The sequence below is a fragment of the Podarcis vaucheri genome (assembly GCF_965113315.1).
Source record: "Podarcis vaucheri genome assembly, chromosome: 7".
Classification (NCBI taxonomy): Eukaryota; Metazoa; Chordata; class Lepidosauria; order Squamata; family Lacertidae; genus Podarcis; species Podarcis vaucheri.
This window is the reverse complement of record NC_138765.1, coordinates 88,861,601-88,878,683: the sequence shown is the minus strand read 5'-3', so window position 1 is coordinate 88,878,683 and position 17,083 is coordinate 88,861,601. Positions and strand designations below refer to the sequence as shown.

General features: G+C 48.1%; 1 protein-coding gene across 3 annotated transcripts in view; it reads right to left on the bottom strand.

Moving 5' to 3' along the window:
* The window catches only part of RPH3A (rabphilin 3A), a 119,900-nt gene that overhangs the window by 66,550 nt on the left and 36,267 nt on the right, over window positions 1-17,083 (bottom strand). For all 3 annotated transcript variants that reach the window (XM_082230047.1, XM_082230046.1, XM_082230048.1), the window contains exon 2: window positions 12,055-12,150. In XM_082230047.1, coding sequence (XP_082086173.1) covers window positions 12,055-12,131 — 77 coding nt within the window. In that variant the 5' untranslated portion in view covers window positions 12,132-12,150. The remainder of the gene's footprint in view (window positions 1-12,054; window positions 12,151-17,083) is intronic.

Here is a 17,083-nt window from a genome sequence, read left to right as displayed (position 1 = left end):
GAAACTCTCCCAACAGGTCACAAGGAATCTAAGTTGTTGACATTTCTGCTGCTCTGCGCGAAGAAACATATTTGATCTCAAAAGGGGACGGTTGAAAGGGGGGGTACCTCAAGTGGCCATCTAGTCCAACTCCAGGACAATGCAGGAAATCCACGACTGCGCCATCCCTGCAAGGTGGCCACCCAAATTTTGCTTTCATGCACACGGACAGCTATTACAAACTACAGGTTTACTTCTAGGACCAAACAAGATGTGACGGCAATGGAGGTGTGTCACTGCATTGCGGTCTCATTTTATTTTATGTTATTATTGTTTTTATTTTATTTATTTTAGGATATAGTCTAGGAGGGAGGGCTACCCCCTCCCACACACTGCACTCCTGGTTCCAGATTGAACCCCCCATTCCCCAGTGCCTACTACCGGCAAGCAAAAATCAAAAGAGAAAGATGCCTTTATGCATCTTTGTTACAGTGGTACTCTGGTTCTCAGACTTAATCCATTCCGGAAGTCCGTTCCAAAACCAAAGCATTCCAAAACCAAGGTGCGCTTTCCCATAGAAAACGATGCAAAACAGATTAATCCGTTCCAGACTTCTAAAAACAACCCCTAAAACAGCAATTTAACATGAATTTTACTCTCTAACGAGAACATTATCCATAAAATGAAAGCAATACTCAATGTCCTGTACTATAAAACAAATAAGACAGTATTGTAGATGATAAAAATTAAAATCATTTTTTTTCTTAGATAGTCATCGTGTGGATGGGGGGGGTTTATCCATTGCCGCAGTCACACAATCAATCAGTAGCTGAACTGGGTTCCACACAGTCGCAAAAACAAATGAACCGAAAAAGCCTCAAAAAACAAAAATGCAAAACGAAGAGCAAAAACAAAAGCACCAAACTTAATCCGTTCCGGAAGTCCGTTTGACTTCTGAAATGTTCAAAAACCAAGGCGCAGCTTCTGATTGGTGCAGGCACCCCAGAAACAATAGTCGACAGCTGCATCACATGTTCGGCTTACGAAAAATGTTTGAAAACCGGAGCGCTTACTTCCAGGTTTTCGGCAATTGGGAACCAAGGCATTTGGGAACCAAGGCATTTGGGAACCAAGGTACCACTGTATTATTATTATTACAGTGGTACCTCTAGATACGAACGGGATCCGTTCCGGAGCCCCGTTCACATCTAGAGGTAAACGTAACTAGCGACACGCGCCGCTTTTTGTCGCTTCTGCGCATGCGTGTGACATCATTTTGAGCGTCTGTGCATGCGCAAGCGGCAAAACCCGGAAGTAACACGCTCCGTTACTTCTGGGTTGCCGAGGAGCACAACTTGAATGCACTCAACTTGAAGCGTATTTAACCCGAGGTATGACTGTGTTGTTGTTGTTGTTGTTGTTGTTGTTGTTGTTGTTGTTGTTGTTCCCTTCACCCTAAAGTCCCAGGGCATGTGTCAGCATTAAAAACAATGTAAAATACCATTTAAAACAATTATAAAGAAAGCCTAAAAATAATTCAAGTGCTTTCATGCATTCCATATTGCCAGGCCTTCCTTTTGCAAGCTGTGAGTAACACACCGCAGGACCAGAGGCGGATGCCAAGAGGGTCAAGGCCTGGGAGACAGAGTTGTCACTCGCCTTTGCTTTTTCCTCATTCAAGGCTTTGCCAGCCAAGGGGTGGGGGGAAACTACCACCAGCAAAAAGGGGGGGAAAGGAAGGGGGGCTGAGAAGCCGCTCAGCAAAGTGCAAAATTACTATTGTTGCCACAAGTCCGTTTCCTTTTAATAATCAGTTTGTCCTCTTGGAATAATAAGCAAGAGCATTTTGGCCGAGGAGCTGTCAGCTTGTTTCCCTTGCGATGGCAGCCTATATTTTGTCGACTATAAGGAGAATTAAGTCTGCAGCCCAACAGCGCCTGCTGCCAAGGAACTCAGGCAACGAGGAAGGGGGTTTGCTGCAGCTAAACTGAGTCACAACCAAGGCAGCGGGCCAACAGCAGAGAAGAATGGCAACACGGGAGAAGCTCCTTCACAACTCCTTGCTAAGTCAACATCACAGAGCAAAAGAGAAAGAAAGTTCAGGGCTAGCCCCAAAGCTAGACACAGAAAGGTCCCAGCTTTCTGGGAGCTCAGGGTACGAGATGCCCATAACTTAAAGGTAAAGTAAAAAAATTCCTTCCAGGAACTAACTTAGTTGGTCTTTAAGGTGCTACTGGAAGGAATTTTTTTATTTTGACTATGGCAGACCAACACGGCTACCTATCTGTTAAAGGTAAAGGTAAAGGGACCCCTGACCATTAGGTCCAGTTGTGGCCGACTCTGGGGTTGCGACATTCATCTCGCTTTATTGGCCTAGGGAGCCGGCGTACAGCTTCCGGGTCATGTGGCCTGCATGACTAAGCCACTTCTGGCGAACCATAACGTCCCACCCATAACCTAGGCACATTTAAATTGTTGTGTGCAATCAGCTTTACGCATATGGAAAGGGGAAGGTGTTCCGGGAGGGGGGGTGACTTTGGCAATCCTACCCATCATTGGACTTTTGGCTATATGCAATTTTGACCTTACTCCCCCTGTGTAAGTTGTGGGCTGGGACGTGGGTGGCGCTGTGGGTTAAACCACAGAGCCTAGGACTTGCCAATCAGAAGGTGGCGGTTCGAATCCCCGTGACGGAGTGAGCTCCTGTTGCTTGGTCCCTGCTCCTGCCAACCTAGCAGTTAAAAAGGACGTCAAAGTGCAAGTAGATAAATAGGTACCGCTCCGGCAGGAAGGTAAACGGCGTTTCCGTGCGCTGCTCTGGTTCGCCAGAAGCGGCTTAGTCATGCTGGCCACATGACCCGGAAGCTATACACCGGCTCCCTCGGCCAATAAAGCGAGATGAGCACCGCAACCCCTGAGTCGGTCACGACTGGACCTAATGGTCAGGGGTCCCTTTACCTTTTAAGTTGCGGGCTAGCTATCCAGACCCTGCAAGTGTCCCTATTTTCCAGGAACAGTCCCAGATTTACCGAAACTGTCTCGCTTTCCAATTTGATCCTGCAACGTCCCGCTTTTCCTTAGAACATCCCTATTTTCACTGGAGAAATGTTGGAGAGTGTGGAGTTATACAATAACCTTATGAAAGAGGCTAGGCTGAGAGGCAGGGACTGGCCTGAGGTCACACCCAGTGTGCTTCATGGCCAAGTGGGGGGGGGAGTTGAACCCTGGCCTCCCAGGTGCTAGCCTGATGCTCTAACCACTGCACCACGCTGTCACTCCCCACATGTTGTTGCACATGAGCTGTGCGCCTGCTCCTGAGCCCCTGTATGATATTAGACCAGCGAGGGAGCCTCCCACTGACCCACCGTCCAGAAAACAACCAGCGTTCCAGGAAATGAGAACATGAAAGGAGCTGTCTTTTTGCAAAAAGACAGGCGGAGAGAGACTGGGCTCGTTCTCCGGATCTGAGGCTGCTCACGCTTTTCATCCTGCAGTGGGATTTGATGCAGCAATTTCCTCTGCAATCCGGGTTGAGAGTGTCTGTGAAATGAGCCAACAAGGTTCTCTCGCTCCCACAGCGCAAGGAAGAAAAAGGAGGAGAGGAGGAACTCCACGAGGAAAACATCTGCCAGCCAGGCATGAAACGCAACACTTCCTAGCTAAGGAGGCCGGTGCTGTGAGCATCCCAAGGCCTTTTAGGACCAAGGCAGGTCTCATGCCTGGAAGAACCTGGCCAAAGCTGCTAGCCCTGCCAGAAAGCAAATTCCTTGTGTTATAGGAATTCTAAGGTCTCATATAAGGGGCGCGGGTGGTGCTGTGGGTTAAACCGCAGAGCCTAGGACTTGCCGATCAGAAGGTCGGCGGTTCGAATCCCCGTGACGGGGTGAGCTCCCGTTGCTCAGTCCCTGCTCCTGCCAACCCAGCAGTTCGAAAGCACATCAAAGGGCAAGTAGATAAATAGGTACAGCTCCAGCGGGAAGGTAAACAGCGTTTCTGTGCGCTGCTCTGGTTCGCCAGAAGCAGCTTAGTCATGCTGGTCACATGACCCGGAAGCTGTACGCCGGCTCCCTCAGCCAGTAAAGCGAGATGGGCGCTGCAACCCCAGAGTTGGCCACGACTGGAGCTAATGGTCAGGGGTCCCTTTACCTTTACCTTTAAGGTCTCACATACACACACACACACACACATAGACATATATATATATATATATATATATATATCCGGGACGTGGGTGGCGCTGTGGGTAAAACCTCAGTGCCTAGGACTTGCCAATCGTATGAATCCCCGCGGCGGGGTGAGCTCCCGTCTTTCGGTCCCAGCTCCTGCCCACCTAGCAGTTCGAAAGCACCCCTAAGTGCAAGTAGATAAATAGGTACCGCTTTATAGCGGGAAGGTAAATGGCGTTTCCGTGTGCTGCGCTGGTGCTGGCTCGCCAGAGCAGCTTCGTCACGCTGGCCACGTGACCCGGAAGTGTCTTCGGACAGCGCTGGCTCCCGGCCTCTTAAGTGAGATGAGCGCACAACCCCAGAGTCGGACACAACTGGCCCGTACGGGCAGTGGTACCTTTACCTTTACCTTATATACCGTATATCAAATGTTGCTAAGGCAAACACATACATAAGTATATAAACTATGTGTCTGAAATAATACAGGAGAGCAATCCTGAAATCATTTTGACTCTCCCAAATTTACCTCAAATGTTTCTCTGCAAGGAGGAAGGAAATGGGAAAGCCTCCCCATTGTCTCTTTGCTCGCAAATCTTAAGGGCGTATTTGTGTATGAATAGGGTGAACCTGTGACCTGAATTCAGGAACTGAATATTTACCATCACAAAAGAATAGCCAGGATGCCCAGGTAAAAGCAATCAGTGACCATTATCAGGTGTCCTGGCAAACAGGTTTTCTGCTGTAGCCAGCCTCCTTCTGTGATATATGTATGATGTTTTGGGGGTGGCCTTGAGCTACAGGGGAGGCAATTTTCAAGTGTCTATATAAGAGCTTGCACACCAGTGTTCTGGGTTCCTCCTCTCTCCTGCGTGTGAGGGGAGCACCCTGTTGCAACAGATCAATAAATATCAGGCTTACTAGCTGCTTTGCTTCTCAATATTCTCTGGTTGGCCTCTGTTATTTTCTCCTACCGACAGAGCAGTGGCGTAGCATGGGTTGTCAGCACCCGGGGCAAGGCAAGTAATTTGCGCCCCCTAACCCGTGGATTTGCGCCCCCTAACCCGTGGATTTGCGCCCCCTAACCCTAACCCCCAGATGTTGCGCCTGGTGCGGCCGCCCCCCCTGCACCCCCCACGCTACGCCACTGCGACAGAGAACCTACTTAAGGGCTCTTAGATACCGTATAACGGAAAGGGAGCAGTATTTTTCTTATAACACTTGAGAACAACATTTCCAGATTTCCATTAAGAAGCAGCCCTCGTAGCGGTGCTCTTCGCTAAATCGCTTGGGAAGGTTATCGCGTTGCTTCACATTTCCCCTTTTCCACTCTGGTTTGTGTCTAAAAAGTCGGTATTTGCAAGGAGACAAACTCTCTGGTGGAAGGAGCCAAACCCCACGTCTCAGTTTCAAATTGCAAGCCAAGCCTTTGGCTGCAGCTCTTATCGACCAAATTGTATTCCATGTACAATCATGCCGTCAATAAATCTCTCCCCACCACACACCCTGCCTATTCCCAGGCCCTCATCTTGGATTACCAAAGTAAGCAGTTTATCCGGCAGATCTTTGTAACCGAGCAGAAATCCCATCAGGTGTTTTTCTCTGTTCCAATCACTAAACCATCTTTGTTTGGATTCCTCGGTTTATTAGATACTCCTCAGAAGGGCAATTAAAAAAAAAACAAGAACGGGTGAACATTCCTGGTCGTAACAAATAGGTCGCAGCAACAGAACCACAAAGCGAGCTGTGGTTCAAGCAACATCAATGGCTTTGGGGCCAAAATCTACCTGAGCAATTGTAGCTTTCTCAAAGCCATAGGTAGGCAAACTAAGGCCTGGGGGCCGGATCCAGCCCAATCCCCTTCTCAACCCAGCCTGAGGACGATCTAGGAATCTGCGTGTTTTTACATGAGAATGTGTCCTTTTATTTAAAATGCATCTCTGGGTTATTTGTGGGGCATAGGAATTCATTTCCCCAAAAAAAACTATAGTCTGGCCCCTCCCACAAGGTCTGAGGGACAGTGGACCGGTCCCCTACTGAAAAAGTTTGCTGACCCCTGCTCAAAACCAGTGGAATCAAGGGCTTTTTTCCTGCCCTGATGTGGATCACTTTGCCAGACCCTCCTAGTATCCCTATTTTCCAGAGACAGTTCCTGATTTACAGAAGCCATCTTTGGTTTCTGATTTGATCCCAGAATGTCCTGCTTTTCCTTAAGGCATCCCTATTTACATCCGAGAAATGTTGGAGGGTATAGAGCTATGTGGACCCCCCCCCCCGCCCGCCCTCTCGAAGCCAAAGAGATAAGTACAGTGGTACCTCAGGTTAAGAACTTAATTCATTCTGGAGGTCCGTTCTTAACCTGAAGCACCACTTTAGCTAATGGGGCCTCCCGCTGCCGCCGTGCAATTTCTGTTCTCATCCTGAAGCAAAGTTCTAACCTGAGGTACTATTTCTGGGTTAGAGGAGTTTGTAACCTGAAACGTCTGTAACCTGTGGTACCACTGTAACTAGACAACCTTTGAAAGACATCTGAAGGCAGACCTGTATAGGGAAGGGTTTTTTAATGTTCAATGTTTTGTTCTGTTTCTATATATGTTGGAAGCTGCCCAAAGTGGCTGGGGCAACCCAGTCAGATGAGTGGGGTCTTGTTGTTGTTGTTGTTGTTGTTGTTGTTGTTGAATAGGATGTCCCTAATAGATCAAACCTCTCCATTCTGAAGGAAATCAGCCCTGAGTGCTCACTGGAAGGACAGATCCTGAAGCTGAGGCTCCGATGCTTTGGCCACCTCATGAGAAGAGAAGACTCCCTGGAAAAGACCCTGATGTTGGGAAAGATGGAGGGCACAAGGAGAAGGGGACGACAGAGGATGAGATGGTCGGACAGTGTTCTCAAAGCTACGAACAGGACCAAGCTGTGGGAGGCAGTGGAAGACAGGAGTGCCTGGCGTGCTCTGGTCCATGGGGTCACAAAGAGTCGGACACGACTAAACGACTAAACAACAACAACAACATTTTCATCAGAGAAATCTTTAAATTGAACTGCATTTTCCATTTTATGGTCACCTTTACATCTCCGTACCTCCTTTCTGAGAGGAGGCGACCAGAACTGTAGGGAACATATTACTGGAGACACCTCATAAAGGGGTACGGATGGCAACCCTCCAAATTCTCTCCGCCTACAGGCTCCCGTTACAATTGGGGAAGGCACAGGGATGAGATCTTGCCCACCCTGAGAGGACAAAGCCCCTTGGGAGCCCCCTCGCAGATCCACACCCACCCAATTGAGCAGAGCGCCTACAGATGGAGCCCGCCCCGCCCCGAATCCAAACTGCCATCTGCATTTCTATTCTGTCAGGAACAAGCAGAAATTTGCAGCTGAATCGAGGAACAAAAGCCAGCCTGCGCAGGCAGGGAGCTAAATAGGCCACGTATAAATAGTGCCAATTGTTCGTGCCCGCTGCTCACATCATGAAATTGAGGGGGGCTTTGAAAGGATCTCGTCTCCCATTCTTCCCCTCGCCAAGCCGAGGCGAGGTAGTTTTTTTTTGAGGGGAAATCTAGACAGAGATGCCTCCTCGCAGGCTGCCGGCGTTAGGAGGGGGTTGGCAGATGAATTTCCCCATTCAAGGAGGTTGGCTCCTTTCAAAGTCTGGCTACGTTCTTGTGATGGCATCCTGGACATTGAGCCAGACCTTTGGTTCATCTACATCAATGTTGTCTACCCGGAGGGCTTGTCCACGCTTAACTTTTGCCCTGCTCTTTCCAGACACAGATCCACACTTTACAACTCCAGGTTCACTGGTGCCATTTTAGGTGGCCCTGATGGCCCGAGTACCCACCCAAAAATTGTTGTGGGTGCTTGGCACCCGCACAGCACGGCCTCCAACGTGACTTCTGGTACATTGCGAAGCACCGGAAGTCAAGTCTGAAGCCACTCAGGGACTCAGAGGTGGTGTCTAGGGTAAGGTTACCAGATTTATTTTCAATGAATCTGGGGACACTTTTAAACTTCAATGGATTTTGTATGGGGACTGATTTGGAAATCCAGGGACTCTCCCCGGAAAACAAGGACATCTGGTAACCTTAGTCTAGGGCCTTGAGAGGCCTCAGAGAGGGAGTCCCAGGACTCACAAAGCCTTCTGACGCAACTTCACACCCTTGATTTGCATACCAAATCAGAGCCTAGGGCTTGCCGATCAGAAGGTCGGCGGTTCGAATCCCCACGACGGGGTGAGCTCCCGTTGCTCGGTCCCTGCTCCTGCCCACCTAGCAGTTCGGAAGCAGGTCAAAGTGCAAGTAGATAAATAGGTACCGCTCCGGCGGGAAGGTAAACGTTTCCGTGCACTGCTCTGGTTCGCCAGAAGCGGCTTAGTCATGCTGGCCACATGACCCGGAAGCTGTACGGCGGCTCCCTCGGCCAGTAAACGAGATGAGCGCTACAACCCCAGAGTCGTCAGCGACTGGACTTAACGCTCAGGGGTCCCTTTACCTTTATCATGGTATTATTTGGCAGTTTATTTTCACTTCATTTCCTACTGATCTGTAACACTTGTGTCCCCATTTTCATCAAGCTATCAATCAGTCCCCACCCACCAGATGCCATGAGTGTATATGTGAACTAAATGCACAACAGATAAACAGAGGACTTACTGTTCTTTTCCACTTCAAAGCAGCATGGGGGGAGGAAAGGAAGAGGAAAAAAGTCAAATACATTATTGCACCAAACAAAAATCATCAAAGGACGCTAATATTTCTCGGCCACAGCTGAATAAGGGGAGGCTGATCAAGTCCTGGACACACGTCTGCAGTTAGTGGTGGTCTAGGTAAGGGCCAATCAACCCAGTCTTGGCTGGGGAGGGTGGGGTATAAATACATGATGATATTATTATTATTATTATTATTATTATTATTATTATTATTCAGAAACATTGCTGACTCCAGCTGTAGAGGAAGGGCAGAGCCATCCTGGCTGGTAGCCATCAATAGCCCTCTCCTCCATGAATTTGCCCAAGCTGGTGGCCATCACTGCCTCATTTCCTTTTATGTGCCCTGACTCTTCTAATATTCACTTTCTTTGGATGTCCATGAGTTCCAGAGTTATCAGACTTCCCCCTCTTCTCTAAACTAAAAATTCTGCAATATCCCTTTCGAAGGGAGGCGGCCAGAACTTTACACAGTTACTCCAAATGCAGTCGTACCATAGATTTGTATAATGGACCCCTGACTTCCAACCTCTGCTCAAAAACCTCAAAAGAAGGCGAGTCCACAACCTCTTGAGGCAGTCTGCATTTCAGGTGTCCATGCAGGAGCCAGTCCCTGTGACCAATAGGACTTTGCAGCGCGGCCTCACAGGTGAGGCCGATTGGTAACTCACAGCACCTGGTGTCAAGAGCTGGGAAGGGATATAAGGTCAGCATTTTCCCTTTGGCTCTTTGCCACAGCAACACATTCCCTGCCTTGCTACATTTGGCTCCTTGTCTCCTTGCTTCTTGATCCTCGGACCCCTGACTTCGTGGCTCCTTGCTTCCTGACCCTCGGACCCTTGGCTTCTTAACTCCCGGCTCTCTGATCCTCGGACACTTGGCTTCCTGACTCCCATTCCTGCTCCCACCCCACCATCTTGCCCCCAGTCCCGACTTCCCCAGCCAGGACTTTGATCGCCCGTGAACCGGACCATGATAGTGTACCACTGATGAACAGCTCTTGGTGTCAGAAAGATCTTCCTGATGTTTAGTCTGAATCTCCTTTCTTGTAAGTAACTTTCTGGAGTAGGAGAAAACAAGCTTGCTCCATCTTCTACGTGACAGCACTTTAGATATGTGAAGATGGTTATCATATCTGCTCGCCGTCTATTGGCAGTTTTATTTTCAATTCCTTGCCTAATGATCCCTAGCGTGCAATTTGCCTTTCTCCCCCCCCCCCAAAGTTGCCACACACTGTGTCAACATCTTCACTGAGCCAGCATGGTGTAGTGGTACAGAGAGGTGGACTCGTAATCTGGTGAACAGGGTTTGATTCCCTGCTCCTCCACATGCAGCTGCTGGGTGACCTTGGGCTAGTCATACTTCTTTGAAGTCTCTCAGCCCCACTCACCTCACAGAGTGTTTGTTGTGGGGGAGGAAGGGAAAGGAGAATGTTAGCCACTTTGAGACTCCTTCGGGTAGTGATAAAGCGGGATATCAAATCCAAACTCTTCTTCTTCTTCTCCTTCTTCTTGTCTACTGTGACCCCGAGGTCTCCTTCCAGGTCTGTCACTGCTAGTTCAGAGCCCATGAATGTGCACATTGGAACTCTGGGACTCCCCAATTAAACCCACGCCAACTTGGCATTTCCCCACGGTCAACCAACAACATCATGGCTATCAGTTTCCTTACGTTCTGTGCCCTCTGACAATGATCTGCAAACAATTTAACATCTACTGGACTCTGTCTCTCTCCCCCTCCCCTCGGGTCATTAGCTGCTCCTGGAATCCAGTCTGATAAGGAGCAAACACTTCTGGCAAGGGAATAGCTGCATACATTATTTAAATTTAATCCCGCTGCCAAGCTGAGGGATGACTTGAGATAGATGGCAGTTTAAGGATCAGAATTAACCGGCAAAATTAAATTAGGCCATGGGTGGCTGGGTGAAGAGAGACTCGCGTCACAATTTTAGCTTTTCCAGCAACGCTTCTGATCACTGCTGGTGGAACAGAGGTGCTGTCGGTGTTTAAGGGTCTCCTCACTCCATACACACACACACACACACACACAGACAGTTGCTGTCAGGACCTGCCAAAGCTGGAATTAGCAAGGCTCTTCTTGGGGTCTTCTTTGAAAGGTATCAACATCCTGCAACCAGACAGGCTTAATTCCGCAACCTGCATTCATGATCCCTGTTTCCTCTTCTTTTGCACAGTGTTCCTACCAATTTGTGCATTTTATTCTGGTTTGCTTTGCTTATCACAGGAAGGAAGAAAGAAGCTCTGCAGAGCACTGAAGAACACACACACACACACACACACAAGCTCCCTTGATCAACTACCTCCTCAGGCTGCTGATATTTCAAAAGGTGACAGCCATAATGCATAATTCAAACAGATCTTTGCAGCATTATAACAACCGTTAATGCTGAGAACTGCTGCAGGAGCTCACTTTTCCCCTCCTCCCTCCCCATCCCCTTTTCCTTGTGTGCCATGTCTTTTTTATTGTAAGTCTTTACAACTGATCTTGCAAACCACATTTTTTTGGCTAAAGAGTGGGGTGAAACTGGTTCTCTAAAGAAATAAGCCTTAGAAACGAGGAATGAAACCTCTGATTCTCTGGCAGCTAAATTACGCAACTGATAGCACATTCTTCCAGGTCCTGTGCATGCCTGTTGAATCACAGCAGGCACAAACACAACACACACATTATTAAGCAGTATGATCATATCTTATGCACAACTAACTTGCACAACTTCAACCTTGCACAGTTGAAAACTGGCCGGTGCAAGGCGGAGAGCTTAAAAGCTCCTTTGCATCGGGTTTCCCCCACGTGGAAAGACCTTTAAAGCTCCCCACCTTGCTTTCCAGGCAAGTCCCACTTGGAGAGGAGCTCTGGGATGCTCTCACAACATCCCATGGGAACTCAGACGGCTCCAGGAAATCTCATGAGAGCACCCCAGAGTCTGTGCGCTGAATGGGCCTTGCCTGGAAAGCAAGGGGGAGAGTTTAAAAGCTCTCTGCCTTGCCTGGTGGGGTGCAGGGATAAGGCCCACTCAGTTTGCCAGCTCTGGAAAGTCAGGACGGGGTGTGCGATTCGGGTATATGTGTTTTTTTGTATACGTGCCACCCCCGGAACGTACGTTCCACACAAGCTGTGATATAATATACAAATCAGCTGGCAGGTGGTTGGCGGAAGTGGAGAGAGTCAAAGGCCAGGAAATCCTCTTACCCGCCCCGAAGAGCCATCTGTCTATCATTCTGATACAACCACTGACCAGTGCTGTTGCCAACGACCGTGTCCGTCATGGCTGAATGTTGAGGCTCCCTGAAAGACAGAAAAGCAGCAAGAGCCTGTAAGTCAGCAGCGAGATCAAGGGTTGAAGAGGTAATGATTGCAGCAGCAAAGAAGAGGGTGTGAGCTCTTCAGAATAGTTGGAAAGGGACTACGAGGGTCATCTAGTCCAACCCCCAGCAATGCAGTGATCTTTTGCCCTACATGGGACTCGAACCCTGAGATTCGGAGTCTCGTTCTCTGCTGACAGAGCTACAAGGCAAGAAGCCCTTTAGGCAGAGAAGCTCCCAGAGAATAATCTTCCTCTTTCATCCCCGTATTTGCAGGTCACTAACAGGTCCCTTCTCAAAGGACCATTGGGCACCATAAGTGGATAGGAAATAAACTGCCTTTCTGGTCTAGAGATATTTTTCCGAGTTGCGATTTTGTTCACAAGGTGGGCTTCCTGAGGGAAAGCAGCACGGGACATTTTATCTGAATCTGTGACCAAGTTAAGGGTGCTATGTGAAGAAATAGTGACAAGGCTACGTCTACTAGCTTGGATATTTTATAGGTTTCATAAAATTTATATACACTTGATCGTAAGGAGGGGGGAAAACCTAAAAGCTGTTTACAAAAAAGAATAAAACAGGAAATTATCGATAAAACCAGTTAAAGCAGCTGTTGAAATAATGCAGTGATGATTGCAATTAATGATCAGTGAAAAACAGATTAAAACACTTGTCAATTTTCTGTGTATCTGGGCAGGCTTGTCTGAGCAAGCAGGAGCCAAAAAGAGTACTGTGAAGGTGCCTGCCTGGTAGCTCAGTTGGTTAGAGCGTGCTGCTGATAATGCCAAGGTTGCAGGTTCGATCCCCCAATGGGACACTGGCATATTCCTGCATTGCAGGGCTTTGGACTAGATGATCTTCAGGGTCCCTTCCAACTCTACAATTCTACGTTATCAATAGTGCGGGTGCTAGCATGCTAAAAGATCAGTTTCTTGGCAACACAGAACAAGTCTTACATAGCAGCTATAATAGAACCTGTTAAGTTGTGGGTGAACATATCAGACGACACAGCTATTTTTCAGACAGCTCTTCTTTATTCTGAGGCCAGAACAGAACTGAACTGAAGGGTTCAGCCAGCCTGCTTATACAGAGCTCAAATACAAAGCAACAGTAACAACTTTCTGTAACTATCCAATCACTGAACGTCACTTTCAATTCCTTATTTGCATATGTGGACCTGAGTGAAAACTATCTACAGTATCCCCCTGCTGGTGAGAACTTCAGTACATAACAGAACCAGTTCCGTAAATCAAAGCGGTCAAGTGGGCATTCATGGGGTAAGGGGATAACCTTCCATCTTTGAGATTTGCAGTGGAGGTGGGGGCACTTACACCAAGCCAAAAGGATTTCCCACTAGCTTACATTAGGAAGTATTATACCAGACCAGAACATTGGTCAACGGAGCACAATGACATAGCCCAAAGGATTTCCCAACCCTCTTGACTAAGCTCTTGTTCACTGGACATGCCAGGAACCTTACATTAACAAAAAATAAAGGCGCTCTGCTCTCTGTGTGTTTTCAGTACAGTGGTACCTCTGGTTACATACTTAATTCATTCTGGAGGTCCATTCTTAACCTGAAACTGTTCTTAACCTGAAGCACCACTTTAGCTAATGGGGCCTCCCGCTGCTGCTGTCGCGCCGCCACCGCGCGATTTCTGTTCTCATCCTGAAGCAAAGTTCTTAACCCAAGGTACTATTTCTGGGTTAGCGGAGTCTGTAACCTGAAGCGTATGGAACCCGAGGTACCACTGTATTGTAAAAACTATATTTACACATCTTCACTTTTCTTTTACATACCAACCGTATTTATGATGCATGTTTTTGGTGGTGGTGGTGTTTTCCAAAGATGTATATCCATACATACAACCTGAGCAGAGGACAGAGGGACTCACAGCATTAAGGCCTCAACAGAACATGCTTCCCCATTAGAATCATAGAGTTGGAAGGGACACCCAGGGTCATCTAGTCCAACCCCTGCAATGCAGGAATCTCAGCTAAAGCGTCCATGGCAGACGGCCGTCCAACCTCTGCTTTTAAAAACCTCCAAGGAAGGAGAGTCCCCCTGAGGGGGACTGCTCCACTGTCAAACAGCTCTGACTGTCAGAAGGTTTTTCTGTATGTTTAGCTGGAATCTCCTTTCTTTTAACTTGAAGCCACTGGTTCGAGTCCTGCCCTCCAGAGCAGGAGAAAACAAGCTTGCTCCCTCTTCATTGTGACAGCTCTTAAGATATCAGGGGTCCAGGGAAGCCTGAATTCACATCCCTTGAGTCCATCACAGAGCAAAACAGGCCTCAGGCCTCTGCCTTCTCAGCTTCCAGCACTAGCCAAAAACTCACGCACACAAGTCTCACATACAAAGCCCTCTTACCATCGTGCCTGTTGGTCTCCATCTCAAGATCCAGGCAGGTGAGTTTGGAAAAGACCCACCCATTTATCTCAATAATAATAATAATTTATTATTTATGCCCCGCCCATCTGGCTGGGCTTCCCCAGCCACTCTGGGCAGCTTTCAACAAAATATTAAAATACAGTAATGCATCAAACATTAAAAGCTTCCCTAAACAGGGCTGCCTTCAGATGTCTTCTAAAAGTCTGGTAGTTGTTGTTCTCTTTGACATCTGGTGGGAGGGCGTTCCACAGGGAGGGCGCCACTACCGAGAAGGCCCTCCGCCTGGTTCCCTGTAACTTGGCTTCTCACAGTGAGGGAACCGCCAGAAGGCCAAGGCAACAGAGCAACCTCTTTGGTAAGTAGCAGTATTTACCTGGTCGGCCAAAGCCAGATTGGACTGCTTCTGCAGTCTCTAGATTTTTAACATCACTGGATGCTGGCTTACAGGCTTGGAAGGGACCCGGGACATCATCCAGACTGACCCCGCAAACCTATAACGGTTTTGTCATTGGAAGTGCATGGGGTGAACAGGTGTTGTGTACATGGGGTGCAGAAGCAAGCCACAAGGCCTGCACAGCAGAGCCCTGAACTCTAAAAACTTACGGGATCTGTGAAGACATAATCAAGTTGATTAATTGGGGGGGGGTGTTTGAACAGCTTCTACTGTGAAAGGGGGCGGTGCACACTTCAAACCTCAACCAAACCTGCCTTCCATCCCTGCCAGGTGAGGATAGCTTTAATTACCTTGCAAAGTAGCTTTGGGGGGAAAGCCCAGTTCACTTTGTGACATTCTCACCCATCCAACAACTTTTGTACTTTGCGCCATGGAATAGCAGAAACACCATTAATACCCTCTCCATCAAACAGCAGCAGGAGACATCCTCACACATGGATCATTAAAAGAAAAAGCTGCCAAGATTTCACCAAGTATCTCGTTTCAGGCATGTGAAAAACATGATCAAAGAGGAAATGATGTTTTCCTTTTGTTTTCTCCGTTCCTCAAATCCCCAGAGTGGGGGGGGGGCTCCGGTTTGCTTCCTGCATCTTCAGAGAACAGATGTAAAGGAGGAAGGAAGGCAGCATCTCTGAGTGATGCCAGCTCTGTGGGGAACAGCCCTACATCTTGCTTCAGCCTTTCTGACCAGCGTCAAGGACTTGGGCTCCAAACTCTTCCATAAGGCAGCAATGGCTGCAGGTTGATGTAAACAAGAAAGGGGGCAGAGAGAGCCTGTGAGAGGGACCAAGTGATGGTGGCTAATAGCCAAAGCAGAATCCAAAGCCATGTTAAAATGGCTTATGGATAATAGTCACATAAATGTAGAATTGTATAGCTGGACCATAAAGAAGGCTGATCGCTGAAGAACTGATGCTTTTGAATTCTGGTGATGGAGGAGACTCTTGAGAGTCCCATGGACTGCAAGAAGATCAAAGCTATCCATTCTGAAGCAAATCAGCCCTGAGTGCTCACTGGAAGGACAGGTCCTGAAGCTGAGGCTCCAATACTTTGGCCACCTCATGAGAAGAGAAGACTCCCTGGAAAAGACCCTGATGTTGGGAAAGATGGAGGGCACAAGGAGAAGGGGACGACAGAGGATGAGATGGTTGGACAGTGTTCTCGAAGCTACCAGCATGAGTTTGACTAAACTGCGGGAGGCAGTGGAAGACAGGAGTGCCTGGTGTGCTCTGGTCCAGGGGGTCACGAAGAGTCAGACATGACTAAACAACTAAACAAAAACAAAATAGCTGGAAGAGACCCCGAGGGTCATCTAGTCCAACCCCCTGCGATGCAAGAATTGCAACTAAGGAATCTAAGGCAGATGGCCCTCCAAACTTTCTTTAGACACCTCCAATGAAAGAGAGTCCATCACCCTTTGAAGGAGTCTGTTCCACTGTCGGAGATCTCTTATTTTCAGAAACATCTTCCTAATGTCTAGTCAGAAACTCCTTTCTTGTGATCTTAATCCATTGGTTCGGGTCCTAGCCTCCAGAGGAGGAGAAAACAAGCTTACTCCATCCTCCATGTGATAGCCTTTGAGATATTTGGAGATTGTAATCTCCTCTCAGTCCCCTTTTCCAGACTAAGCATAACCAGCTCCCTCAACTGTTTCTCACAAGGCTTGCTTTCCAGACCCTTTATCATCTCCCTCCTCCTCTGCACACCTTCCAGCTTGTCAACATCCTTCTTAAATTGCGGTCCCCAGAACTGGACACAGGACCCCTGGTGTGGTCTGACCAAGGCAGAAGAGAGAAGCCTGTACCTTGGTTCTCAAATGGAGTCCATTCCAGAAGTTCTTTCGATGCCCATAACGGTTCGAAAACTTAGGCGCGGCTTCCAATTGGCTGCAGGAGCTTCCTGCACTCAATCGGAAGCCGCAGAAGCCACGTCGGACGTTCGGCTTCCAAAAAACGTTCGCAAACCAGAACAGTTGCTTCTGTGTTTGCAGAGTTCGGGAACCAAAACATTCGAGTTGCAAGGCATTCCAGAACCAACGTATGACTGTATATTGATGATGTTGGTGGTGGT